The 25,316-nt window shown below is 34.3% G+C and overlaps 1 protein-coding gene across 5 annotated transcripts in view; it reads right to left on the minus strand.

The window, feature by feature from the left end:
* Positions 1–25,316, minus strand: part of AK9 (adenylate kinase 9) — a 59,046-nt gene that overhangs the window by 17,523 nt on the left and 16,207 nt on the right. For all 5 annotated transcript variants that reach the window (XR_010027076.1, XR_010027077.1, XM_063150993.1 and 2 more), the window contains 11 exons: positions 23,364–23,503; positions 23,103–23,283; positions 22,547–22,688; positions 20,459–20,589; positions 19,582–19,738; positions 16,964–17,072; positions 16,489–16,553; positions 6,342–6,548; positions 5,231–5,382; positions 4,048–4,260; positions 3,202–3,462 (listed from right to left, as the gene is read on the minus strand). Coding sequence is in view for 3 of the 5 variants with exons in the window: in XM_063150993.1 (XP_063007063.1) it covers positions 3,202–3,462; positions 4,048–4,260; positions 5,231–5,382; positions 6,342–6,548; positions 16,489–16,553; positions 16,964–17,072; positions 19,582–19,738; positions 20,459–20,589; positions 22,547–22,688; positions 23,103–23,283; positions 23,364–23,503 (1,758 nt within the window). In the remaining 2 variants the exon portion in view is untranslated. The remainder of the gene's footprint in view (positions 1–3,201; positions 3,463–4,047; positions 4,261–5,230; positions 5,383–6,341; positions 6,549–16,488; positions 16,554–16,963; positions 17,073–19,581; positions 19,739–20,458; positions 20,590–22,546; positions 22,689–23,102; positions 23,284–23,363; positions 23,504–25,316) is intronic.

A 25,316-nucleotide genomic window follows, 5' to 3' on the forward strand; every position in this document is an offset into this window, starting at 1 on the left:
ATTGAATCATACTACATTATACATTTTAGGTAATCCCCTAAAATTAGGCCAATTGCTGCTGTATGAATTTTAATGAAACCTAAAATCAAGCACAACTGTTAAGTATTTAATTATACACATGCTCATTTCAGAGGAATAGAAACTGAAATAAGCATAGTTTCTCCTAATTGCCTACAAGCAGTTTTCCACTTGGCTATGCATGTTCCCATGCTGGAAGACTACCTGCACTACATCAGAGTGTTTTTTCACTTTTTGAAAGAAACTATTATATTTGGATTGATTAAAAAAAAATATGTTGAAGAAGGATATATAAGGTTATTGAGTATAGGCAGAAGAACAGATAGCAGACAGACAGCATTGTTCTATACAACAGTAGTAGTATTAATGACTAGTCAAATGCAGAGTATTCAAATGCCAAATCAAACTACTAAATTATTGTGGAAAATCATTAGGTTTTTTTCCCAGAATATATAACTCTGTGAGATTAATATGGTTGAGGATGCATTTCTCATAGAATGGCTTCCTGACACAGGCTGTGGTAAAAAATACTGAAAAGATGGTATAGTTAGTTTTCATAATTAGTTTATACAATTAATATATCAAGAATCAAAATGTGTCTGATATCAAAAGGCCATAGCTGAATAAGAATTCCTATGCCTGACATCTGTTCTGATAATGTAGCCAAAAGAACTTGAGAATATGCTGGAAGTCACAGCTCTAATGTAGTGTGTATGAATAAGATCTTCTCTAGTGCCTGACAGAGTATATATATTTAAAGATGTTTGTATGACAGAAGATGCCTAAGTAGACAAAGTGGTAGCCAGATTTGCAACACAGAGGCATCTTGAAGGAGATGTGTGAAGTGGGAGGAAACAGTTAAACATATAAAAATGTATCACTGACATTACCCCTGCTAGAGAGAGGTAGGAATGGCGTTTGTATGAGATAAAAGAGAAGAAGCATGAGATGTATATTGCAGGTAGAAAAAAGAGAACACCCCACATTTGAAGGACAAGGTTTCCCTCCAGACCTGTCAATGATGTGGCATTAAAACAAGGATGATATCTTTTTGCTGAACTTCCCAGACTGCATGGTATATTTTTGTTTGCCTTTAGTGGTTTTGCTTTGAACATTATAGCTGACCTTAAGCTTTGACAGATAAAATTGTACTGTCTTGTGCCAAGAGAATGATACAATGGAATTTAATGAAATTCTGCAGAATTGGAGGGTCAGTGAAAAATAAGATAGTCAGACAGTCCAGTGGCATTCATATTCAGATTAAGCACTTTAAAAGAAGTATGAGGAAAAAAAATACTAAGTTGAAGATTGCTTCCCAGCAGATATAAAGATGACAAGGAAAAAAATAATAACAGAAATGCCTTTGTGTAAGACATGTATTTATGCAAAAAAAATAAAATGGAGTGAGAGTCAGCTATAACCATCAGTGCCAGGAACACTTGCCATATTTTTGGCTGTGATGACCAAGTTGTAAAAGAAACTGACTTTTTGAAAGAACCCCCTCTTTGATTTTAATGAAAACCTGGATTTTTGTTCTGACAAACCGTGATTTTGATCTGTACTCTATCTGTGCTGAAGCATTTGCTTCCAATATTACCTGCTCTTGTATTATTTCATCAGAACACTACCTTCCAAGATATCAGGGACCTGTTCCACTTCTCAAGATAGTAGAGTGGCCTTTAATGTACCTTTGGCAGCTCTTTCAGCACCTGCATTGACCCACTGACCTGTATATGTCCAGTTTACATAAATGATCCGAAATTTGATCCTATTCTGGTTTTGAGCCATTTTTTACCCAGGCTTTCCTGTTAGACACAGAACCCTCTAGGCCACAGATTAAACTGTACTTGCAAAGACCACATTTCAGCGTCAGACTCATATTTTCTGGATTTTTTACTGCTGTAAAAGAGCACAAATAAAATTAAATTCAGAGCCCTGATTATTTTCCACTTCCACTGGGTGCTCATCTTCCTAATACCATGCCTGAGGGTTTCTGTGTGCCTCCTCCTCTGTAGCTGCCTCTCCTGCCTCCTTCCTTAAATCCTGTAGTAGGAAGTGTTTGAAGATCTTTCATGCCTAGTAACTTGAGGGAACTTTGCAGATATCAGGAGCACACACTAAAAAAAGGCTCTTAAAATGCAATGCAGAAACACATTTCTTCCTAAATCTTTGAGTGTTGGATAAATCCTTATTTCTGTTGGGTGAGAGCTAGATTACACTTTTGTGAAAGATTCATGTGCTGTGTACCTGTGGTGAGACTTCTCCACATAATAAATGGCTTTTATTATATCCATTGCTTTCTAAAGAATTCATTTACATTAAAACCTTGTGGATTGTTTTTCTCCCAACAGATCACTGCCTAATAAAAGAAAATACTCCCCCCAATAAACAGTTATGTAAAAATTTCTCCTTCAGAGAAATTGTATCCTGTAAGAGACAGAGTTTAGAATTTGCATTGAGAAGGATCTTAAGCCAGTAGTCAATCTGATTAAGAAATAGTACTAATTTTCTGAAAATTATAATTCATTAATTATTGTACCAGTATCATGAACATATAGCTATTTGAAACAGTTTGTCAGCTAAGCTACAAAGCATATTTAATGCTACCCAAGAGTTGCTTTTTTTTTCTGGTTTGAAACTGCTGCCAAGAGGCAATGAAACACTAAAATCCCAGTTAAAAAACCTATTGCATTAAAAAAATATTAGCTTACCCTGTTACTAATGATGAATATTTCTGATTTTTTTATGAGGGATGATCAGACCAAAGGGTGGTAGAGTCATTATATTCTTTTGCTCCAAGAGAATGCAAAGAACACAAGTGGGGAACATTTTTCAAGTCCTGTGCAGTTGGAACACATGCACTTGAGTGAATCTGCATATTATAAACACTTAAAGGAAATCATGCCTTCCCATTATCATTCTGATCTTGACCTTTTTATTCCCCTCAGTTGGTCTTCCATTAGGGATTTAGCATCTATCTCTAATATTGAGAAAAAACCTGTATATAACTCTTGAAAATGTTTTGAGGAATGCTTGTGATATTTATAAAATGTTTTCATGAAATATTATTTCCAAATTTCATCAAGTATTTAATTTAACATAATTTTAAAATTTTATAGGAAATTCCTATTCTGACCAGAAAATGGTTATTTTGTGTATGGATGTATAAAATATTATTAATACCTGTTCGGTTTTTTCTTTTTCTGTTTCTTTTTCAGTTAGAGTCTGAGAGAAGTCTTCCAGTTCTTCTAGTATTTTATTGTCCTCTTCATGATCTTCATCAAAAAAGGGCCCAACTTTCCTTTTAGTTTTGGGTAAAATCAATTCCTGTAGATATTCTTCAAACTGAATATGGAAAATGCCTAATTTATCTGTTATCTCTCGTGCACAAGTAGTTTTACCAGCTCCATGAACCCCAAGTAAACACACCCGTAATGGAGGAGCCTATAGAAAAAAAAACAGAATATTCAGTAACATTTTGGAGTTTACACTGCACCCACCCCCTACTGTTTTTCACTTCAAAAATATCATAATTAAAGAATCCATCAAAAACAGTTACATACTTTTGTATTTTAATGTTCCTAGATTTGCTGTTGCTGTTCTAACTAAGCTACCTGCTCTCTGGAAACACCAAACAAATCTACTACCCTACTATCAGCAGGTAGAAATGAAACTTCATTAGACAAGTCTGGTAAATCTTCTTTCTTTTACCCTTTTTCAAGTTAAAAAAACCCACAAAATCACCAATATGTGTCATTTTTTAAACCCATTTTAAGATTATTGCAAGCCTTTAAGCCTTTTTAATCTTCCTCTCTTTTCTGCTGTATTTGCATCATTAATTCAATGTGTTAATTCAAATTTACATTAAAAATCACTAGGGAAGTCATGGGTCTTATTTGCTTCAAGGACTTGCCTAATATATTGTTGCTTAGAAAAAAAATCAGCCATAATAAACAAATCTAAAAGGGAATGTAAAGTAGTTATTTTAATCTGCTATTATCTGCTTTAAATAATTTTTAAGATTCTCACTTGTAGTGGTTCGTTGTGAGCCACATACTCCTCAGGGTTCTTCAAAAATTCATCCTTGTACTCGGAAGTTGAAAAGTAATAAATCTTTTCTTTGTATTTAGCTGCATATTCCTGGAGTCCAGGGTAGAGGACAAAGTTCTCTTTCAGACTGACTGGACAAAAGTGGTTTGTGTCTCCCATATGCCTTCTCTTTTGCCTAATTTTTTCTTCATCCTGAAAAGATGAAATTTTTAAAGAACTCTTAGAATTCAGGAGTTTACTTAGATTAAACAGATCAGATTAAATAATGCCAAATATATTAAGTGACGATTGAATTAGGATGGTATTCTCAAAACAGTTTGCATGCTGAAAATAAGTCTATGAAAATACACACTTTTTTGATTCTAAGTCAGAAAACAAATTGTCTAAGAGAATTATTGAGAAAATAATTAAATTAAAAATATAATGAATATCACAGTTAGCCATTGAGGACCAAAATTAGGGTAGAAGTATCTATGATAAAATCTTTTCCTACTGTGTTCTTGAAACTGATTTGTTTAAATGTAGACCTCTTCAGAAAATACAGTGAGAGCTGGTGTTATGATTTATGTCAGATTATTTATCCAGTAAAGTTAATTTCTAAAAAATATATCAATACTGCTCTCTCAGTCTGCAGATATCCTGTACTGTTAAATTTGGGGATGGGAATCTTCCAATACAGGATGAAAATAGAAAGGCAAAGCTAGACCTCTAATTTCATTAAAGTGGGTGTGTGAAAATTACCAATAGCTGAAATGGAACGGGACGCTGCATCTTCTGATGTTTACATGATGGCTCATGGAATCATTTTTAGCTGACAGAAATCAAAGTTCATATTTGTTTCTTTAATAAAAACCCCTCCTTGCCCTCTGGCAAGACTAGGTACAGTCATTCTCTCTATTAGCATGGTGGTATTTGAGCTTCTTGCTGTAATAAAACTACTATTGGCCACAACACAGAAATGTAGGGAAGGTGTTCTTGAACCACATACTTTTTATCCAGTTGAAGCCTACTTACAGAATAAATATTTATTCTGTAAGAAGGCTACAACTGGATAAAAAAAAAATCAGGATCAAGCAAAATCTGTCTTCTCGGAGCTTATTTTCAAACTCAAAATAAAGGAGTTATAATAAAAGCATAAATAGATAAAAACTGGCATGCTTACTACTTCCTCTTCTTCCCCTTGTTCCCCTTCTTCCTCTTCCTCTTCTCCACCTTCCTCTTCTACTTCCTCATTTTCCTCTTCGGCAGCTAGATCTTGTTCCTCCTCCCCTAAGTCTTCATCAGATAATTCCCAGCCATAATATTTAAAAGGTTCTGAAAAGATTAGGGTTTTTATTCTGTTTCAATTGTTATCCTTTGACTATACCAGAATATATTCTCTTTGTCCTTGAAAGTAAGTGCATACATGGAAGAAAATATTGCCAACTGTATCTTGCACTTCTTCTACTCACAGAATAAAATGTTCTCCCCAGATGTGGAAATTAGTATATTGCCTCCTCCAAAAATGGAAATTCTAAAGGTTGTTTTTGGTTACAGTAAATGGTATTTTCAATGGTAACTTGTATTGCAAAATAATTATACAAACACATGCAGATAGTACCATTACTCTTTGCAACAGTTTTTTTTCCCTGTTACTTGTTGGGAAGAATCATCACTCAAATTTCAGTTTATTATAGAGCCATAGATGTTTTGGTTAATAAAACACTTGATTTGTAGTGATAATAGGAAAAATGTAGTATTATTTATCCAGTGCTCAATATTCTGCAAGACCACACAAATGAAGAAATGTAATTTGACAAAGAAATATTGATTTTAAAATAATTAATGTAAAATTCAGTTTTGAAATATAGTCTACAGGTGGTTAGGTTAGATTATTACACACCCTGATAGTCTCACTAACCCAATGTATATTGCACATTAGTGAACCTTCACTATCTGGCCATTTCTCAAACCAGTATCCTGGCATACACAGATAGAATACATAGATAGATACATAGGTAACGGTGGAAATGTGCTTTCAGAATGTTTAGCAGCTATTATGCACCTATTTGCATAGCCATATTATAGTTATATTTCAAATATATACATTTCCCCCACTCAGATGTCTGAAAGGCTGCTATTATGCTTTTCAACTGATTCAGAGAACACACTATGGCACTCTTCATATTAGCAAGATCAAACTGAGTACAACCTACACCCTAATTTGCTTGAGCTATCCAAAAATCCCTCTTAACAGTTGAAGTGATAATAATCACATAAACAGTATTACTTACTTTCCATATCCTGCACAATTTGATTAAGCAGACTTTCTGGTGTTTGCTCAGCAATCTCTAAAACAACCACCTGAACTTGAGATGACATCCTGATTTCTGATTCCATATTTTCCCAATCATTCATGAAAAGGTCAATCTTCATTTTAACTGTTTTCATTTCTTCCGTATCTGGAAAACCATCCTCTGCAAACTCAGGTTGCATGATTTCTAAAAATCCAATCACATAAAATAGGTAATGCTTCTCTAAAATTTTTTACATTTAAAAACCATCATTCTTCTTTAGGACTGTTTTTATATTGCTCAAATATGGTGATATACTTTTAAATGCTTCTTCCTCCCCATAATTATGAATTATTATATTAGTAGTTTACAAAGACACTTTGTAAAGTCATAGTTTAGTTATGTTGATACTCTATACACTGAGGCTTCTCCAGGAAAATAAATGAGGTCAAACTGCTGAACTATATTTGCATATGGTTATTTAAATCAGCACTCAAAATAAATATGGCTCTTTCTGCAAAGAAATACAATGCAGAATACATTAATCTAAAAATTATGATTCAATAATGAACAGCTTTTGACAGACTCTCCCATATAGTCATGCCTCATGGCAGCATGGGAAAAATTTGAATGAACAAATAAATGAAAATAAAGTAAAAAAATATTATCATGACTTCCCTCTGTTAATAATGGAACTGGGAAACTCACAGGAAATTCTGGCTTTAATGCACCCATGTTTGCATACAATCACTTGTTTAGTAATTAAGAGAGGGAGAGAGAATACTTTAATCTCTTAAGGAACACGCAGAAATTTGTAGTGTCCGTTGTTTAAGATCAGTCCAAGCATGTTTTCTAACACTGTCTCACAGAAAGTTGACAGAAGTTAAAGACTGAAAGGATGCATTAATATAAATAAGAAAATCACAGGTTTTTGGTTTTTTTTTTACTACACATTGTAAACACGACAAAACCACACCAAATGTGTTGTCATACTCCGTGAACAAATAAAGAAGAGGTTAATTCCTTCCTCCACAACTTCTTGATGAAGAAGACAGATGGGATTAAGAACTTGATATTGACAGCTGATATGGAATTTAAAACTTGATAATGACAACAGATATGGAATTAAAAACTTGATATTGACATATTAGAAAAGGTTCCAATTAGGAGCTAGATAGGGCTGCAATTACTATCTATTCATACACTGTTAGACACTGAAAGTCCTGAGACAAAGTCCTATCTCAGCTAGAAGATGATACCCAAGTGCCTATCTGACACCATAAAGAATTTGTCACTGGCAGCAGCAATGTAGTATTGTTGCTGCTGTTCCCATTCTCTGCACTCATATAATTTTCAACTCTGATTGTCTTTTTTTCTTGTAATTTTTCTTTGTGTTCTGTTAATAAGTGATGTCAGCTAACAGACAGAAAAGCAGTTGAGAGCAGTGAGTTAAATTATCTGATATTACTCTAAGTTTGCTGGGACTTACAGCATATGCTGTGTTTTTGTCTGGCCAGAAATGAAGATACAAGAAAAAATTTTATCAGTGAATGGAATGATTTTCTATTTTGCCAAAATTTTCCCCCTTCTCTGGTTGTTCCTGTCTTGTTTTTAGTTTGAAAGGGCATTAACAGATTTGACACAAGTAACAACATTATCAGCCTATTCCAATGAATTTCAACTCATTTTTTACATTAAAAGGACCATTACTACTGTTCTTCCTTATGTAACTTCCTACATGAACAAAGCAGAGGTATTACTAAAATGAAAGTCTTTTGTAACGCCTTGTATGTAAAAAGCTTTGACTACTTTCTCAAAAATACAAAACCTCAAAACATTAAAACCCCAATGCTTTATGGTCATTCTCAGGCATTAAGCAGGCCACTGCTCACACTGTCAAATTGCAGCACTGTAACATTCATTTTGAATTTGTCCCAGTCTGAAAAATCCAATCAATTTTTGTGGCTTATGAAGGGTTAGATTGCCCTGGTACAATTTTTTCATTAAGAAAATATATTTCCTCCCAGAACCAAGTATCTCTCATTTCCTCTTGTCGACTGTTGAAGAAATTTGCAAATGACACATTTATTTTCCAAATAGGAGCCAAAAGGCAAAAAGTGTATAATGTAGCTGGGCTTCAGTGATTAGGTACCAGCAAGATTTGGCAGGAAACAGATTGAAACGTAATGGTCAGAGTAAAGATGCTGCCTAATTTTTGTGTAATATTCTACCAACTAAAGCATCACATCAGAGTGCCAATAGCAGCTGGGATATGCAAGTGCCTTCAGAACAAGGACCATATCCCAAACCCCTTATTTTGAAATTCCTTCGTGGCCCACTAAGTTTGGTCCCTTGCTAGTTTGCTACTTGTGCTTATTTCTTTTGTCCCTACATGAAATCAGGCATTTTAGAGTTAGTGTGGGAGTTTTGGGCACTGCAATGTCTACATCTTATTAAGGAACTGTGTCACAATGTGTAGCTCTAGAAATACATTAGATTTCTAAATACTGGAATGCTTTTTATAATTAGAATCTTCTACATTTGACATTGAAACTTTTATTCTCTCAATACCACCATTTACTTATGTGCTTTTAATAATTATATTCTTCTACTTTTGAGGTTGAAACTTTTATTTTCTCAATACCACCATTGACCTGAACTATATCCCTGATTAACTGAGGTTTGAAGCAAGTTGGGCTCTCTATAGCAATTCATGTGCTGGCTCAGGGACCTGAGGACACCCCCGGGCCTGGCTGTCCCTGCCCAGCCCTATCAGCCCTCAGGGCTGTCAGCCCCTGCTCCAGCAATACCATTGCACAGCCAAGGTAAACTGCAAAAATATTAACAAAGAAGCATTTTGACAAGTATTTTTATGATCTTTTATAACAACCATTATTTAATACATCTCTCCCCATTTTTTTTTTTAATTTTGAACAACACAACTATTAGACTGACACCTTAGTAGCTAACCTTCTTCTTATTTGGTTATTAGTTTAAACATAAATCAAAGTGCAAAAACATTAATCAAAGCACAAAAGGGCATATTAGCAAGGAGAAACACCTTGCAGATTTCAAACAGTTTGATCTTGAATTAGAAATAATATTTTCCCTTAAACAGGCTTGCAAACATTTGCATTTTACTAAACTAGACATTAATTTTATATATGTCATTATATATACCATGCAATGACATTTTTGCCTCTTACCATGATTCTAAATAGGAACTTAAACATACCTTTTTATGTACATTCAAAGATATGCAAATGGTGCATTAATTATATTGCATTCTGCAGTGATATATTCCAAATAAGAAACAGATTCAGCTAGGTAAAACCTGCTCACATTTGGGCAGCTCTAATGCAGTATGTAATGATGACTCCCTTAGGAACACAGATTTTAGGAAAAGAAGGAAATGATACATTAATAACTGGGTTACACTAACTGTGGCTTGCACATGTTATCCCTGGCACAGTCACACTGCAGAAATCACATGTGCTGCCTTGTGAACCACAGCCCTATGCACAGCAGTAACACATGGAAGATGGGATGAGGGCTGGCTGGATCTGGCTTTCAAAAATCATCTTATAGTCCAGCCCTTTAAAAACACCTCAGTTCTCAGCAGGTCATAACACTTTGGAAGTATACAAGCAGAACAAGAGATTGAAATGAACATTTGGCATCATCTGAGACAGAATATTGAACATGGCAATGAATTCACTTAATAGAGTAGTTCCCATGACCTTTATCTCAGATGCATTTATAATTCATGTTACCTCTCCTGACAGGCCATATATCAGCAAAGGATGGGCCAGCATGTGTTCCAGCTTTGTTTTGCTACTTTAGACACATAATTCCAACAGAATACCTGTATGCAGAAGGTTTTGTTGCTTAAAAAAACATAACCAGCAGCTATTATTGCATACTTTCAAACTCTTAAATAGATTATCCAGGTCTACGTGAACTGGAGAAACTTTCCCCTGGAAAGAGGGGAGAAGTAACAAAAGAAAAAAGGTTTACCTCCCCAGTGAAAACAGACAGACCAAAAATCAGACAACCCTCATTTGGTTTTGGTTCAGGTATTTGAACCTTATCATGACAAAAATGTTGTCTCCCTGACATTTAGTTTGTCTCACCAGGGACCAAGTAAGGCAGCTGTACCTTTGCCATTAGATACAAATATAATAACTCTGCTTGGCAAGGTTATTTACGGAGAGAAGATATTTTTTGAAAAATGAAAAACATAGTCGAGAAAAATATCTGAAAAGACAGAAGTGGTTTGAAAATAAATGATATAAAAATGCAAACAACTTTCTCTCTAAGGAGGTGGCCTTCTACCTAACAGTACTGTTCTTAATTTAATTTTCTTATCACAATGGTGATGGGAAACAATCTTCCCCAGCCTCAAATCTTGGGCTTTTGTAGGGAATGCCTATATGCCAATTTCTCATATTCTTTTGCTCTGCATGTTCTGTGCTTGTACTGAGCATCGTTACCATAGAGACAAACAATCCTTGAAGGGTTTCTGCCCCCACATTCTCTAAGTGAATTGTTGGGGAAAGAGAGCCTTTAATATCTTAGTATCTATGACTTTTTCTTCCCTTGGTCCATATGCAACATGAAAAAATATAAAAAAGTTCCTCTTTTCTCCTCATTGAAACACTGCCAAAGCTGACACAGACACATGAGAAGCCAGCATGTCTTCTTCATTAGGGCTTAACTAGCAAAATAAACAAAAAGGCAAAATATACCATAACAGTAACACTTTTCATTTCTTGGAACTGATATGTATTTCATTATGAATGTAGTTTCAGTTGTCTTTTTGAAACAGACTGTAGTTTGTTTATACAGACTTTTACCACTTCTTACTTATAAATATACACTGCCAAATAATCTTCAGCATGTTACAGTGAAATGTGCTCAATAGACAAACTTATATTGTATGTACTGATTTTTTTAATTGGAAAGACAACTGTGGTTTACAGATAAAGTTGATCCTTTCTAATGCATAAAAATATGTTTATTTAACAAATTTCTATTAAAATAAAATGGTTTCTATTTCTGGTTTGTTGTTTAAAATATTCTAAAAATTCTAGCAGATAAAAGCTAAAATGTATATTTTAAAAACTAAAGCTGACCATCTCCACTAAAGATGAGTTGCCTTCAAAGTGTTGAGAGAAAGCTGTTACAAGATTTCATTTATCTTTTCATTAGCTTATGGTTCTATTTAATTTACAAGACTGGTACGGGATAGGGTCAAGGAGGACAGATGGACAGACATTAAGTGAAGTAAATTAAGAGGATGTCCTTTCTCTTTTTATGTTCAGAAAGTGACAAGAGCTTCCAGAAAGACAGATAGCTCTAATCATAGGCTTTTGTTCTCTTTTTTTCTCCAAAACATTGCATAGCTGCTCTCCACCAATATTCCTTAGTCTTTATTTATCTGAATGAGAGACTAAAAAAATTTAAGAACTGAAGGTATTTGGGATTTAATTGAGGAAGTTGTTCTTAACCTTTCTGGTTTTCAAATTTTGAAATTTCTCTGCCTAAAATGCTGGGATTACAGGTATTAAAATGCAATTATCACATCTGATTTATAAATGACAGCAGAAAGTGGCTTTGAAGATAATGCAGCTTTGCTCAGACACTGAACAAACTGTGAAGGTAATATCACTAGAGCTTGCTTTGAAGTTTGCAGTATAAGTAATTTGCAATCTCTCATCTCCAGTTTAATAAACTGTCCTTGTCCAATCTCTCTCTCTGAAAAACCTCCAGGTAAAGGTAGGGGAAAGCACAAATCAGGATGCAAGTTGTCAAGAAAAACAACAGAAATATATTTAGAGGCTGTAGGACTGAGCACACATCACCTGCCTGGTAAATGTTATAATTACAATTGATTCCAAGAAGTATTTATCTTCAAAGACTAAACAGAAAATGCACTAACATGAACAGGTTTAATTATTTTTTGCTCTTGTTGTTTCAAATATCTTACTGAATTTAACATGATGATAAAAATAAAAAAAGCAAGAAAATAGAACAAAAGCCCAAGAGAAGGGTATTGATTCGACCCTCCACCATCTGTAATGAGAAAGGAGATCAATATTAAAGAGCTGGAACTCAATATTAAAGAATATATAACTAAGAATGATCTTAAAAGCTGTGAAAGCACAAGCATGAGAGGTGATATCTGGAATTATGAGCCCAGCTGCCAATTTATTTTTGCCAAGAACTTATGCCCAAATAGCAAGAGCAGCAGAAGAGACATCAGTGAAAATGTGGTTGTACAAACACACCAGCCTGAGCTACTGAGGCATAAGCATGTGTGCTCCAGTTGAGTTTGCTATAGGAAGGAAGTAATCTCTGGCAGAAATGTGGCAGGAAAAGAATATGCCAAGTATTACTTCAGGAAGATTGGAGTGAACCCACAGATCTGCCTGAAGTTGAGAACTCCTCTACAACAGGTGAAATATAATAGTCTCATGAATTGATATAGCTGTCTCCTAGTATAAATACAGTCATGCTCATGCAAAGCTTCTGCAAAAATGCTTAAATAAAGAAATACCTGAAAAAAACCTCTCAGAATAATTGTGTCAAAGGACGTGAAAAAAATATGAGGCTATAATGTTCAGTGAGACATTAAAGCAAGAGATACCACATAAATTGATTTCTATATCTTTAGCAGACATTTCAGCATTGAACTTAGCTTCTTAACTCACTTAAACACATTTGTTAGATTTGTATGAAGTCTCCTTCTCCAGTTACTTTTACTCTCATTAAGACATGTGGAAGTACCTTGTTCATCACTGGAATGATTTTATCCTTTTAGACACAGTCTTATAAACTTGAATATGTTCAGTGCTGAACCAATCCCAGATTCCACTGACATTACAAAAACAGTGGTTATTAAAATGTGCATCTACTTGAATGGAATGAAATAGAATAGAATAGAATAGAATAGAATAGAATAGAATAGAATAGAATAGAATAGAATAGAATAGAATAGAATAGAATAGAATAGAACATAATAGAACTATTCCAATTGGAAGGGACCTACAACGATCATCTACTGCTCATCAACTGAGCAATTCAGGGCTGACCAAAAGCTTAAGCATGTTATTAGTGGCATTTCCTAAATGTTTCTTAAATGGTTTGGGGCATCAGTCACATCTCTAGGAATCCTGTTCTGGTGTTTGACTACCTTCTCAGTAAAGAAACACTTCCTGATGCCCAATCTAAGGCACTCCTGGTGCAGCTTTGAGCCATTCCCATAGGATGCCATATATGAGAGACTAAAAGAGTATGATTTGGGCTCTGAAGTATTTTTTCTGAGCTATCTTTTTTATATTCTAGCTGCTATATATTATAAAAACCCAACAAACTGGGAACATGTGAACTGTGAACATTTGTCTATATTGCTGTAAAGATATGTCACATGGGAGAAAAGCTGCAGTCAATGTGCTGATGGCACTACATGTGAAATAAAACGATGTCAGGCTAAGAGCAGCATGACTGAATTGTTTTGGTGAGTCAGTGTTTGATTATTGAAATAAAATGTAGGTGTAGGAAAACATGATTTTCTCTGAACAAGGACTTATAACATGTCTTAAGACCACATGACATTATTATGTTGTTTTGAGGTACTCAGATCAACATTATTTAGATATTGCAAACTCCCATGAAGTTTGTTATTTGAGATGAGAATGATGAAGTATCTTTGTAGAAGCCTTTATGTTTAATACTATAGGATTTATTCACTTTGGAGAAAAGCTATGTGTTTTATTAGAAACTATAAAAGGTATAATGTGGATTTTTTAAAAAAGCTTACATTCAAAGAATTTAAATTTAAAGAATTTAAAGAACCCTAGAAAGCTACAGTATTTTTTTTCACAGAGTAGGTGAAATGTTACCTCATTAAAATTTAAAAGCATGCTATCTTACTCAGTCTCTTTTATACTACCTTTACAACTTAGGCCTTGTAAATATGTATGATAAATGCATCCTAAATAAATATGTAAAATAAATGCCAGACTAGGTCAGGAAAGAGAACATATGTGAGACATACTGGTAATACAGAACTTAAGCTTGGCCATAGTAATTTTGTATAGAAACCAGTATGTTGGGTTGGAAAGAAAAATGGCAATAGCAGTCTAGATTCTTGATGAGAAAAAATGAAAGTGGGAATTCCGCTCCAGGCCTGGGTGATAATTCAGGCTATGAATGGGAAATCTTGAGACTGTATAGTAGAGAAAGAAAATACTCCAAAGTCCCCAGTCTAGTTCTTAATATAGAGACAGATATTTATGCATGGTAATTCATTGTGACAGCTGATCCAAATCAGACAGAAACATTCTTCTAAGAAGCTAGGCAGTGATTAAAGAAGGCTAAGAGGGAAGTAAAACTCTGCAGCTTTTTGGACTATTGAGGTTCAAACCATTGAAACTATGTAGGAATGTGCCCTTTGTTGATGTAGTGACTAAATTATCTTTTGTCTCTTTAAAAAGAAAAAAAGCCTAAAAGTTCTCTTCTCAATTAGGTAAAAAGACACCTCATAGGAATTTGGGGACTTTACTTCAAACTTAAGGATAGCTAATTGGATAGAAGCTAGAAAGTCCTGCCTAAGTAATTTACTAGAAAAAGAAGAGAACAAAGGAATTGTTTTTGTTAGGTGTACCTCTAACTCAGGTTTTCTCTGTAAAGAGCTTTGTTATTTTGCCTTTTATTAAAACTTTTCTGTTTCCAACCCTGCCACAGAAGCCATCCTGCTAATTTTATGCCATCAGAGGCAGCTGAGCCATCTCAAGTGTTATATAGGTTTCCAAGAGCTTATAAAACCTAGCTCAAGGAGATCATAATATCACAACTAACTGGAACAAAGTCTCAATCCAACTGACACAATCTGAGGTGCAAAAATCCAGCCTATTTGTGACAACTGGTCTGATGCCAAAATCTCACTCCTTACAGATTATTCACTTCTGCCCAGGACAATTATATTTTCTCTGCTGGAAACTAAGTAAAACACCATTCTGATATAAAGTAGGATCTTTACAGGAAACAAACAAAAAAAAAGTGGTTCTGTCAATATAGAAAGCAATAAAGTAAGAACATCTTTATCTAAAATGTTCTATTTATGTTGTAACCAGAGGGGAAGCCTCATGTAATACACAGAATTCCATTAGTTTTTATGGTGTTAAGTTATGTTGTTAAAGACTAATGTCCATAAGCACAGAGGAGGGGAGAAACAATGACAGATAAGTGAACCCTCAAAAGTTCATCACAACAAATACAACCGTGACTTGACACCCCTCAGGGTGATTAGAAGGTGATGATGAAGGCATTGTCTGGGTGTGAAATCTACTGAGATGGGTCACCCCGAGAAGCTCTCTGGCTGAAGTGCATTACTGCCTACAGGGCATGAGATTCATTAGGGGATGCCTAGGGAAAAGCAGTTTGGGATTGTCGGAGATTTATAATATCAGGAAGCTTTTCTGAGAAGGCAAGGAGAAGGAAGGATCAAAGTGGATTGGATCCACTAGCATGGATAATAGAGTAAGAAGAGGATGACAGGGAAATGGGAATATGGGCTTAGACTCATTGCATGGTCCTGGGGACACAGAGTTGCTACAGCCTCACCTCTGCTTCTGGATTCAGCAATTCATAATGTGTGTTGCTATCAGATTGAGCAATTCCCAATGCATATTAAGAAAGACAGTGATGAACTGATATTCATTCCCTTTTAATTACTTCAGGTTGAGCTTACTGAAGGAAGACCAGAAAATCAGACAATGCTGTGATTTTTCTCATTAACTATTGACTAAGTTCCAGCAATGCTTTGTAACTTTTAAAGAGCTACAGATGAGTAGTTTCAAGACAGTTAATAACCCACTTAGAAAAGTTACTGAAGGAGATAGAATCCCATCCTTTGGATTTATTGAAAACTACAACAGTGCTGGTTGATTTAATGGAAACCATCTCTATTCTGTAACATCCATGAGGAATGACACAAAGAAATGTGTGAAGAGAGTACCAATGAAGAGAGTAACAAAAAGTTATTTTTCTAGATGCTGAATGTAAAAAAGGAAATCAAAACTGGAAAATCAAACCACTAAGTGATTGAAACACTTAATTCGATCAGAAGTCAAATGATACACACCTTTCTCCTCAGTAGCAGGTGGAGACTGATCTTCCTCTGATGTCAGTGTTTCTTCCATTTCTTCACTGCAAATAAAAGTTTCTTTATCTTAAGACCATTACAAATATTACTAAAGCAAGTTGCAGATACATTAAATGTAAAGATGTGGAAATATAATTTTGGTTATAAAAAATAAAAATCAGATGTATTTTATCATCTAAATTAATTTTCTTGTCTCATTGCATTAAAAGTTGGACTAATGAAAGGCTAATGAAAAAGCGTTTAGAAAGAGATTTTACTGCCACCATATGTACTGATATAAATGAAATATTCCTCAAAGACAACAGATATTGGATTATTTCCTGTATATGATAACTAGTCTTAGTGTACTGCTTTATTTAATTTGTATGATAAATGCACTGATACCTTTAACACAGAGTGAGGTTAGAATTTTCTTGTGAGCATTTTATACATTCAGATATTTGGAATATTTTACCTTTCATCATCTTCTTTCGTTTCTAATGCTTCATGTGTTGGTGTTTCCAAACTCTTAGAATTATTTTCATTCCTACTTGCTAGGTATGCTCTGCGCAGCATACAGGCTCCTGCAGCATAATTGCATGACAGTAATGACTTTAATGCATCTGTATAAAACTAAAGTCATTGTGTTAGGAATATCAATTAATAAATTGTTGACAGATTTCTTTTACAGTCAACAAAAAGTATATATACCAATGAAATGTTATGACGCTGTTGATTTATACAATTTTAGAGCTTTTTTCAATTTAAAGCACCTAAAAACTGAATCTGGAATATTGGAAGGTTATGAAGACTATAAAAGGAGACAAAACTGAAATGATTTATCATAAACTTTCATATATCATGTGTTACTCTGCCATTTATTATATTTGCAAGTGTACAAAGAATGCTGTGAAGAAACAAATGAAAAACATTCAAATAAAAATATAAACAATGTGCATACCTCTACTACTGCAGCTGTTTAGCAGAAATTAAGAGTATGCTGTTCCTACTAGGAACTCTACTGACTTATTTACTTTGAAAAATAGATTTATTTATGGCTGTGTGCTGAAACCTGTTTTCATCAGTGGACTTATGAGAATTTAGACTAGGTCAGGGAACAGACTACAAAGTAATGACTCAAATGCTGTGAAAATGTAAACGTCACAACTACATAATTATTTAAATGACAGAAACAAGTGGGAATCAAGTAAAGAGTCAACATAATTGTGCAAATAAAAAGAATAAAATGAAACAAAATAGCTAAATTCAAGGAAATGCATCCATAAGCAAAAAGCTACATTTTCAGCCAAATTTTTATACTACCAAGAGTATAAAACAGGTTATTCATATTATAGCAAGTAATTCAGAGGAGGTTTTGAGAACAAGTGGAAATGGCAGAGGTCTATACTGCAGGAAGGAAGCACATAATAGGCAAGCTCTAGAGAGGCCTTAATTTGAAAGCCTCTGCTATGAATTCCCAAATTCTTCCCTTCAGAAAACAAAAAAATAAAAAAGAAAATATATTTTTTAAAAAAGGAGTAGTTACTGACCAGATAAGAGACAACCTTTTCTTCTATCCAACTAATTCACTAATTTGTTAAATTCTGAGAAGTGAAGAGAAATTTAATATAATTCTGAAAGCATCTCTCCCACCTCACTGCTCTCCCTGCAGTTCAGGCTAGAGGCACACTCCTGATGTTTATTATTTAGCACACAGTATTGACATTTCCTTACCATATGCCAGCTACAGGAAGGAGATGCTTTTTGTGGTTGTAAGAAAGGACAATGCACTACGTTCCAGAAACAAGGTTCATGAACATCTCGATAAGCTTGGAATGGCTGGGAAGCAAAGATGAGGCATGGAAAACAATTTGCCTCTAGGTTCTTTCCAAAAGTGTCTGAGATGAAGTCTTGAATGACTGCTTCTGCAAAAACGGTTTTCTGACAAACACTGGACCTAGAAACTTCTCACAGAAATGTTCAGCCAGTATTTAGTCTCTGTATGAGCTCTGGCCACACTGAAACACTTTTGGTTACAAAATTTCACAAAGCTGTGTGACTAAGTTGTTTAGCTACTATTCCTGAGTTGTGAGGATGATTTGCTGATCAGTTGACATACTTCTAAATTTGGGGTTTTTTAAATAAGAAATCTGTTCTGAGTAAACTGTGTAACCTTGCTTTTCTCAGGTTGATTTTTATATTCAGGGACAAGGGTTTGAAGATCTCTGGACTGATTCCAGTGCTGGGCATCTAATGAGTTGTCTTGAACTCTGTGTGAATAGACTCATCATGCCTTTCTTCAATGGAAGTTTCTGCCACTGAAAGATTTTTTGATAATGGACTGGGTTGAGCAGGTAATGATCAAACAATGCCAATGATCAATTAAACTTGTGGTGTGGTATGAATCAAGCAAATATGATCCATGAAGACACAATTTTACAAACTTTTAACAGTACATGAATATGTTCAGTTATTGATTCTTGGTGCCAATCTTCCTTTTGGCTGGAAAGAATAAAGTAAAAATCTCTTACTCTGAATTCATAGATACGAAGCCACTGTATCCATCTGGGTAGGAAGTTACTGGGGTTTATTTTTGATCCCAGAATGGAGAACAGGGTACCCCTGCATACAAGTATTTCCCCCCCTCGCCTCTTCTCTCAAGCTGAGAAATTTCATACCTCTAACCTAATTTTGCAAATGGGCAAACCAAGGCAGAGAAATTTGACCAAGAGCCACATTGCAAGGTGGTGGCCAGCCAGCCAAGAATAAAAAAATCTGATGCTACAAGAGTCTAATGGTATTTCCTGCTGGTTGTAAATAGGAGAAAAATGAAAACTGATTTAAAACGGGAGGAATCTTCTTTGCTGTTATAGCAAAGTATTCCTGGTTTAAATTCTGTGTAATTCCCTAACTCCAAATTGTAAGAAATTGTGGTTCTCTTGTTGATTCACTGGATGATTCATTCTCCAGACCCCGAAGCTTTATAAATGGGACATAACTACTAGTTTTTCTCAGAAGTATGTTTTATATACAGATATCAACACAGAAAAAAAGAAAGAAAGTATAAAGTTGCATTAGGGTGCATTTACTAACCATCTTTTTCTGTATCCTTCAGACAGACAATAGTGTCAGGTAGAAGTCCTTTCTCTAATAAGGCTGACCAGTGGTCTTCTGACAGAGGGTAGTTATCCACTACCCACCCTCCTCTTTCTGGAGCATCAGGAAACCTGTCTTTGTTAGTCTTCATAAGCTGTTAGAAAATGTCACATTCAGGAATATAAAAAGACTTAAATGAGCTGTACAAAGAAGACAGCATAATACAAAATTACTTTCTAAATGCTATGATTTTTCCTTATTATTATTTCAGGTCAATAAAAAGTAAGACATTTATAACTTTGTATGTCTGAATGAAATGAGAAACATTTTAAACAAGAAGAGACTAATGTAATAGTGATTTTTTTAAGCTTGCCTATAAAGAATTTACATTCCAGTTTCAATAGTTACATACCATTGAACAAATTCAAAACATTTAAAGATTCTTGTATAGATCTTCATAAACAATTCTTTTCAAACTCTTACATCTGGTGTTCAGTTCTTTAACAGTGACTACAAATATAAGAATAGAGCAAGCAGACAATGATCTGTCAGATAATTCTCCAGCCGTTAACAATTTGTAGCTCAGGTAATTTAAAAGACAGAAATAACTTCTCTATAAGTGTGTGAATACATATACACATGCACACACATATTTTTATTATGTATAAAGGACAATAAAATAGTCCTCATTAGATTTGTCTTTCATTGTCTTCCTCAGTGTCTCCTCAATCCTACGTAAGCTTTTGGGCTATGTGATATAAATGAAACTGATGTCTCAAATGGGAAAACTAAGAACATATATGGATAATGCATAAACTGTTAGAAGCTCCTCTTAGGAAAAAAGTATTTTGCTACATACTACTTGTAGTCTCACCTCTGCAACTGCTTCCTCCAGTGCTTCAGCGTACATTTGAGATAACATTATATCTTCAGAGAATGACACACTTTTGGCTCCTTCTAGCATGGCTTGAACTTCTGGGTGGTCAGCAGTTATCTCTGGTATTTCTAACACCATAGATTTTTTAAATGAACTTCACAGAGAACTTTGAAATCAGGACTTAAATAAAGCATTATATCATAACTTCAGCACAGCATACATTTTAAGCAATACACAATGTCTCTGAGAAAGAAACAAACACCAGTTCCAAATGCAGATGTAGAGTGTGTCTCATAAACTAAGATCTTGGTTTGCTCTCTCAGTATCAAAACCACAACATTTTGAACTGTACAGTATTTTCCATCTCTAAGCTAAATATTTTTTCAATATAAACAGAATGACATTTCTGTACCAGAATAATCAGGCATTTAGAGCATGCTAGAATTTCCATTTATTTGATTTCCTTTTGGTTCCTAAATCAAAAGGTTTACCAAACTAGTTTCTCAATCAATACAAATTTTAGATCAAAGCAGTGTATTTTAAACAATAAAGTAGCCTGTATTCCCTATGATGCACAAAACATTAATATTTTTCCACATTTTCTTATTAATTGCTGGCACAACAAGTATAATTATTTTAAAGCTTTATAAGAAATACTCACAGTTAACTCACAATTAACTTGAAAAATTTGGTGAAGAACTGTTTTAGCCAACTGCAGTACCTACCATGAGTGTAATTTGGAAAAAATGCCTTATTTAGTTTCTGTATTTATGTCAAGATTTTTCAATGATTGTATTGATACTTTTTACATGCACAAATGTACACATTTATCAGCTTATTTTTGCCAAGTTACAAGGTGCCTACAAAAGGAGCAGCATCTTAATAACTTCCTTTTGGTGCAATCTGCAAAAAAACTCAATGCAGCCCAAACCCAAACATCTCCTTATCTCTTAAAAAAAATCTGAAACAATCTTATGCTACAAAAAGATATGTAAAGGAAAATACATCCTCTGTTTGTACTTCAGTTTTGCAATAAAATTTTTAATTAGGATTAATTTTTCATTAATTCTAATAGGATTAACATCCCTGTCCTCAAAAGTATTTACATAGTCAGGAATAACATTCCTGTCCTCAAAAGTATTTACATAGTCAGGAATCTAGAATGCAACACTGTTTAACTGTTTCAATTTTAGTGTCCTAGCTCATCGTTATTCTTACAGCAATGCCAATGATTTTTTATCACTGTCAGCACCAGTTTTGCAGCACTTGAGGGAATACACTGACCTCTTGTTAGCTGTATCTACCAATGTAAAAGTCAAACACAATTCCTTGCTTAGATGAATAAGGCAAAATGGCCCCATTGTCCATTGGAACCCTAACTAGAGCTAACCATAAAAAGGCAATTCTAATTCAATGGAGTATTTTCATTTCAAAAGAAATAATTTTGAAAAGCATCCACTGAACTTCCTTGGAAAAAATACAAACTTTGCTTAAAAGATACTAAAATAACATATCATTTTCACCTTTGCAATATATTTATTGAATTTGTCAAACTGCAGAAAACTAGGCAGCTTAAGAAGCCTAAATGTGACCAGAGCTGGAGCGACTCATGAATGTGCCATCTGTGACAGCATAATTGGAAGGCTGCTCCAAAGTGAAAAATCTGTATATTGTGGATTCACATTAGTTCAGCAGATAAGCTGCTTTCTGGATGAGAATTTCATTTTTGCAGAGATTTAATTTGTCAGAAAGTCATTAAAATTGGATGTTTTCAAACAGTGTCAGTGAGACACAATTTCTTTCAGCTCAGAGTTCAGAAAACTCTTTTTGACATGGCCCTCAAATTCAAAAGATTTTTTTTAATATATATATTTATATATTTATATATATTTATATGTAAAAGCTATTCCCTAATAGCTATTACTAAGCTATTCCCTTCACTGCATGTTCTTTTAGTTCATATTTAATGCCCAGCAATCATAAAAACTTCTGCAACTTTTTCAAGTCAAAGTGACAGCAACTGCTTCAGTTAAATGATGTAAAGCAAATAAGACAGCTTCAAAGACCACAGAACAGCTTATTCACCTGATTCTTCTGATTGTTCTTCTGATTCCAATCTATTTTTCACTGCTTCTATAGCCTTTTCTACTGCATCCTTTCGCAATTCCTCAGCTTGTTTCTCTCTTGATTCTTTATATTGTTGAAAGAGTATGTCCATATCAAGAACCTAGTGAAATTATTTGAAAAAATACAAATATCACAGAAGACAAATATAGCATCTGGTCCAATATTTATAAAATAAAATTTTTTAGAAAAGCTCTGCAGATTTCAGAAAAACTTACATGTAATTCAAGTGCAGGGTTGGGGTTTTTTTGAAAAAGAAATTATTCTCCACTTGCATTTATATTTAATTATCTTAGATTCAAAGTTATTTATAGTATTCTAATACTAAGATAACTGCAATATAAGAGGATATATAAAAGTATTCTTGATCTGTAGCTTCTTTTATAAAAAAAAAATTCACTAAAATACTATGTTTCCTCTGTAATTCCTATATTTGTAACTTGAATGTTAATAACATGACAAGAACGTGCTTAACTGATTGCCAAGGCCCAGCTACCGAAGACATTTATGAACCTACCTTTCCATTATAATTGCGTGCAATTTCATTACAAATCGTTGTTCTTCCAGAGAAGGGAGGACCAAATACGAACACCTTACAAGGAGGAACTGGCATTGGAGGTAAGAGGTAAGGCCGTGGATTCAACACAAATTTGTTCAATGCCTCTTGGCAGGACAGCACGTACATTCTACCTAGAAAACTTAAAGCAGAAGAGAAGCTAGCAGATATAGACATCTCATAAAATAGATATGAAAATGAAGAGTGTCAAATTCCACTAACCTGACAGCAAACTCTGGGTTTCCCATTACAATGTCCCCTTCCTTTAGAGCCACGGGACACACTTGTCCCCACCTGCTCCTACGCCATCGGTATCTGGGTGCTATCAGCTTGTAAGATGACAGAGTCCGGAGAAGTTCATCCTGTTCATTAAAATAGTAATAATTGCAAGTGTCATTTTTGTCTGTAGCTACATATGCCTTTTTTATTAGACTGTTTTGAAACCTTTGGATGGAAAATAAGCTAACTTAAAAAGAAAAACACATAGTTTTTTGAACATTTAAATAAAAATTATTTCAGAATTGTAGAACCGTTTTAAAGAGAAATTACTTCATTTTTCAGGCCTGTTTAAAAGACCTGAAGGAAGGAATAGCAATTAAAGGAATAGTACTTAAAATAGTTCCTGTAGGCTTTATTTATTAGTTTTAAAAGTTTGAAATGGTAAAGAGCCATTTATTGAAGACACAAGAAAACGGCTAAAATTTCTTCTAAAGGGTTTGAAAAAAGGACCATTATCTGTGTCAGGAAATAGCAATATTAAAGTATCTATTTTAGACATGCAAAAATATAATATGATAGGAATAATCTTAATAGCCTTTTTTAAGAATGTGAATAGTGAGTGAATCCTAAAGTCATGGTGACTCTAAATTCAGAATAGTACAGACAAATGCTGGCTGTGAGGAGCTGCAGAACAACTTTAAGAACCAATAAAGGCAGGCATTAAAACAGCACTTTTACACAGAAGCTATGAATTTTCACCGACTGTCACTACTCAGAAACAGATCCCTCTGTGAAAGCATTTTTTCAATGCCCAAGAGCAGTCAGAAAACCAACTTGAATGTTAGGAATGTTGAGCACAGAGAGAATAGATGATAAAGGTTTGTGTTTAAATTGTTTAAATATTGCCCTTGTCTTTACTGCAATGTGCCTCCTACTGCTCTAATCTCAGAAAGGACACAGCAAAATTGGATAACTTTCAGAAAAAGCTAAAAATAATTGATCAATCCCACAACAAGTTTGTTGTGCAAGGAGGAATAAAATTATACAGACTGGAATTCTTCAGTAAAGCCACATGAGAGCAGGACAGAAGTCCGAATTCATGAGTTATTAGAGGGCAGATGTAGAAAACTAAATTATTCAGTGACTTCTGCATACTGGAGGAAAGGCTGCAGGTTCAACACAAGGGGAAGCAATTCTGTGCATAATGTTCAGTCACAATGCAGAACTTTTTGCCCTGAATACTGTGGTTACTCAAAGCTTACACACAAGCTAAAACACACAAATTAACTAAATAATAAATACAGATGACCTCTGACACAGAAAGTCTTTCACTTGTGAATTTGTTAAGAACTGAGAAAACAAAAGGGAAGGGAGGAGTACTTCTGAAAATGTGGGGTCTCCCCATTACACTTCCATTCATGTATTCAGAGTTTTGTTTCAGAAATAGGAAAGATGATCGTAACTAAATATAGGTGATGACATTCATGCAAAACTTCTGGCTTTCAGGTTTTTTGGAAGGGACATAAATTATAGTTGCCACGATTCAGCAGAATTCAGCAGTAACTTGCCATGTTTCTAATTAATTACAGGAAAATAGAACAAATGTAATCTCAGTTAGGCAGAATGTTGCTATATTTGGATTAGCATGTTGATTCTTATTCAGGAAGAGTAGACTGAGCTAAGAGTCAGTTGCTGAGATTGTTATCCTTTGGCTAAAGTTTATTTCCTTGGAAGGAATTATTTTTTCCTCTATTACTAAAACAAACATTCTGTTCCAAGTTTTATTATAAATATTATGTAGTTTTTTTGGGAATCACAGGGTTTTTTTTATTTTCATACTTTTTAAGTGGACTTGAGTCCCAGAAAGACCTTATATTCTCATTTTTGAAAGGTCAATGCTTACAAAATGCTCTTCCTGTATGGTAAAACAACCTGTTTCACTATTGTGAAACAAAG

Source organism: Melospiza melodia, chromosome 3 (genome assembly GCF_035770615.1).
Source record: "Melospiza melodia melodia isolate bMelMel2 chromosome 3, bMelMel2.pri, whole genome shotgun sequence".
Classification (NCBI taxonomy): Eukaryota; Metazoa; Chordata; class Aves; order Passeriformes; family Passerellidae; genus Melospiza; species Melospiza melodia.